This window comes from Trypanosoma equiperdum (assembly GCF_001457755.1).
Source record: "Trypanosoma equiperdum strain OVI genome assembly, contig: ctg_995, whole genome shotgun sequence".
Classification (NCBI taxonomy): domain Eukaryota; phylum Euglenozoa; class Kinetoplastea; order Trypanosomatida; family Trypanosomatidae; genus Trypanosoma; species Trypanosoma equiperdum.
The window spans coordinates 30738-34444 of NW_027124970.1; the positions used below are offsets into that span (position 1 = coordinate 30738).

The following is a 3707-nucleotide window of genomic DNA, read 5'->3' on the forward strand; positions in this document are numbered from 1 at the left end:
CTTGTCTTATTTTGTTCCCGACGCTGCTACAATTTCCTTTAGCAACCTCGCGCCACCGGCACAGTAACAGAAGCAGCAGTGTTCCCACTCCCCCCATCCCGTGATACGTCAAGGAACGGTGGTGGCGTTGGGGTGTGGACGGGTTCAAGAAGTGGTGAACTAAAAGAGTCCCGCCCTTCAGGAACGTACCAGCTGGTTTCCACACCGGTTGCCAGTAACTTATCCAACACCGTGTCAAACTTTCCCTCTTCCTTCAATTGCTGATATTTGCGATAGAGGCGAAGAGACGTTCGGGCATCCTCTACAGAGTCGTGTTCACCTTCTTGCACACGCTCACCCAGTACATGATAGGCCAGGAAACGCAACGACAAATATCTGCCCCCAGGTCTGTGAAAGAGCGTGAGCGTATCAATCATCTGATTCGGAGGAACCGCAATATTACAAACACGGAAGTCCTGATGTAGACCATGACCAACAAATGTCACTGAACGGTCCACCAAAGCCCGCAGTTTGAGATAAGTTGCCTTGAGGCTTGTAAGACACTTGGATGACTCCAGTGGGTCAAGATCGCCTGGGTGGATGCCACTGTACTGAGTCACGTAGTCCAAAATTGCTTCCGGAGTGTGAACGTAGTCATCCACAATCGTTCGTTCGTCGCCTGGAGCACTGCTCAGTACGCAGCTCAGTCGTGCGAGTGCCATGTGTCGCTGTTGTGCCAAGTTACCGGGTGAATCCGTAACACATTGACGCTTGTTCCAATCAAGTACCACATACTCCGCATCAAGAGCAACAAGGTCCTCTGGCTTGATGTCGAGATGGGATCTCAGTGGCGACTTGAAACGCTGTATCGAAGGATTACGTTGCAGGGGCCTTGCCAGAACATCATTTATTAGTAGTGGACCCAACGTCTCAAACATATTTGGTGGTCGCTCACCATCCTCTGCGCTGCACAGTGGTGTGGACAATTTGTCAAGGGCATAAAACGAAACAACCGCACGGTGCGAACGTAGGGCAGGCATGGATACCTCCAACTTTTGTTCATCCTCTGACTTTGTTACGAGATAGTCGTTCACAAGGCTGAAACGATCATCCTCAACGCGCTGGTGGCTAACGAAGTTCCCCGGGTCATCTGCGTCATTGGAAAGGTGGATGATATTGCTGCAAAGTAAATAATTGGAGTCATCTTTTGCATCACGCGAGATGCGGAGACACCTGGGTGGTTTTAGTGTTCCTCCCTCAGGGTTCAGTCGCAGTACGATGATGGGTGGAAGGCGCTTTATTTGTACGTTACTGTTGTGCCCCTCCAGTTGCTTCAATAAGTGCTGCAGTCCCTCATTGACCTTGATAGCAGACGCCGGAACATCCCAATAGAACCGAGGTTCCACATGAACTTTACCACCAGATGAAAACTCCGTACCAAAAAGACTAGCTATCGACTTGTCAAAATCTCCACAAGGTTGCTTATGGTTCATAAATGGATACTCCTTCTCGTCCTGCAGACCACGATGTAATGCTTCGAGCAACACCAGTTGCGCCATGTGCATCCGCCTCACCGCTTCATCACGGGATTTTATTGGCTCGAAAAGTGGGGCAGCGGAAGGACACCTGTACATAGTACGGATGAGATTCCCCACTTGTACAATGGGATTAAGACCAGCTACTGAAGTCATCATCATGTTAGAAAACACGAATGCAATTTCACAGGCGATGCAATACTCCTTCGCACAAATATGATGCACGACCACCCTACGGACAGGGAATTCCTTCGGGTGACACAGGTACAGAGACTGAAGCAATGTTGTAATCCAGCACTCAGGAAAACTATTATCGAGCCCAACAACAACCTTCGGAATCCTATTGTACTTTTCCCACTCGAATCGCTGATGTGACCCATAACACACGAGGTTAGCGGCATCTTGCGGCACGTAGTTGTCGGCAACCCCTCCGCGAAAGGTGCTCTGCCGCCGCTTCTTCTCCTTGTTCAGTTCCAATAGCAAGTGCTGCACCGCTGCAGGATCGTTCCCCAACATTAAATTATACGGATATGGATTCGGAAGGAGTGGTGCGAGTTTGTCTCTTGGGTCAGGGAGATATGAATCAGAGCGCCGGAGGCCCCATCGATTGGGCTCATAAGTCCACGACTCCCCGTTGACACAACACGTCGAAGGAGCCACTTGTAAGATCATGTAGTTTTCCGGTGGCCAGTTGGAGGCGAGTTCCTCAACAGGTACAGACTCGTCGAAGAACGCAAACGTGTCACCTTCCTTATCTTCCCAGCGCGCTGTAAAGACGGGGTTAACAGGGCGCTTCGGTTGTACGAATCGAGACATGACGTAGTCCTCACGTGTTGCTGGATGGCCAAGAGCCATGAAGTGACCCTTATCGTTCCCTATTGCAGCGCACATTGCGTTGGGCGATACGCTCACCGAGGTGCAGGCGTCGTCAAACAATCCACTTGAGCTGTAGACGGGTGTTGTTTGATCCATCTGGACAATGTGAAACCCGCGTGAAGTCAACACGAAAGCACGGTCGGGCAACACACCAAAAGGGTCACGATAACGACGAACTTGCGAAATACTGTCTGACGGTATACCATTAATGGTGTTGAGCGGTTCAGCCATCTTCCGTACATCATACACACGAACGCTACTCGTCATATTCCGCTCCACCACGGCAGCAATGACCGTTTCGTCGTCTGCGTCCATGGCGAGCACACGGTTGCGAGACGACGGTATGGAAGCAACCACCTGAAGTTCGTTTGCATCTCGTACCACGATGCCGCCTGACGTGGCGCCTGTAATAACCCACTTGCTTGTCTGTCTCAACGACACCACCTTGCCTTCCATGAGGGGAACGGTTACGTGATTACACGCGGTTCCGTCGCTGATGGACATTCGCGTTAGTCCAACATCACCAACGATACTCACCACACCTGTATCGCCGTTTGCCTGAAAAAGTTCAATATGGTCCTGTGACTGTGGTGGAAGAGGGCAATACATGCACTGCGCACCGCCTCGTTTGTAACCCCGAATAACATCATGGTCTGCCACCATTCCTACCGTCTCATTGCCCATCCTTAGGAAAAAGATCCCAAAGATAGGCCGTGTGGATGCGGCAAATGAGGAATACACCGCCCACGAAAGAGTATCCGTTTGACTCTGCGTGGTGAAACTCATCAAGCGACCAAAACTGTCCCCGACCCATAAAAGTTCCACATCGGGGTCGAACTCAATCGCATTGACAATACCAACAAATGCTTGAACGCTACCTCGAACCTTCCACGGAACGCTCATTTATACGCTGCCAATACCCAGTGCAGCACCAGAGGCCGCAGTGATTGGGAGCGAAGCGAAAAAGAAAAAAAACAACGGTGGCGGGAAGAGGGAAATCCCCCGCCGCACGCGTCCGCCACGTGTCTCAGCTGACCGCTTCCCAACAACAACAAATATATAGATTTTTTTACCTGCTACCCTTTCAACCGCCACGCGGGCTGCCCAAAGCAAAAGAAGATACAAGATCAAAATGAAGAAAATAGTAATATCTCTGAAGTTTCGGGTTGGTTCAATCCTTTTCCTTTGTTCCCTACTACTTATCCTCACCGACAGGTGATGTCGGCAACCCCTACCGCGCGTTTCTTCAAACCCCTATTTCCTCCAATTTACGGTCACTACTGGTGGAAAATAGACAAGGAAGGAAGAAAAAAAAAA

General features: G+C 50.4%; 1 protein-coding gene across 1 annotated transcript; it reads right to left on the reverse strand.

Moving 5' to 3' along the window:
• Window positions 1-38: 38 nt before the first annotated feature.
• On the reverse strand, window positions 39-3293 carry TEOVI_000543500 (ubiquitin hydrolase, putative; the record flags this gene model as incomplete). The annotated part of the gene is made up of 1 exon (XM_067227533.1): window positions 39-3293. One exon carries the CDS (start codon window positions 3291-3293, stop codon window positions 39-41), a length of 3255 nt encoding a protein of 1084 aa, XP_067083634.1.
• Between the last annotated feature and the right edge of the window lie 414 nt (window positions 3294-3707).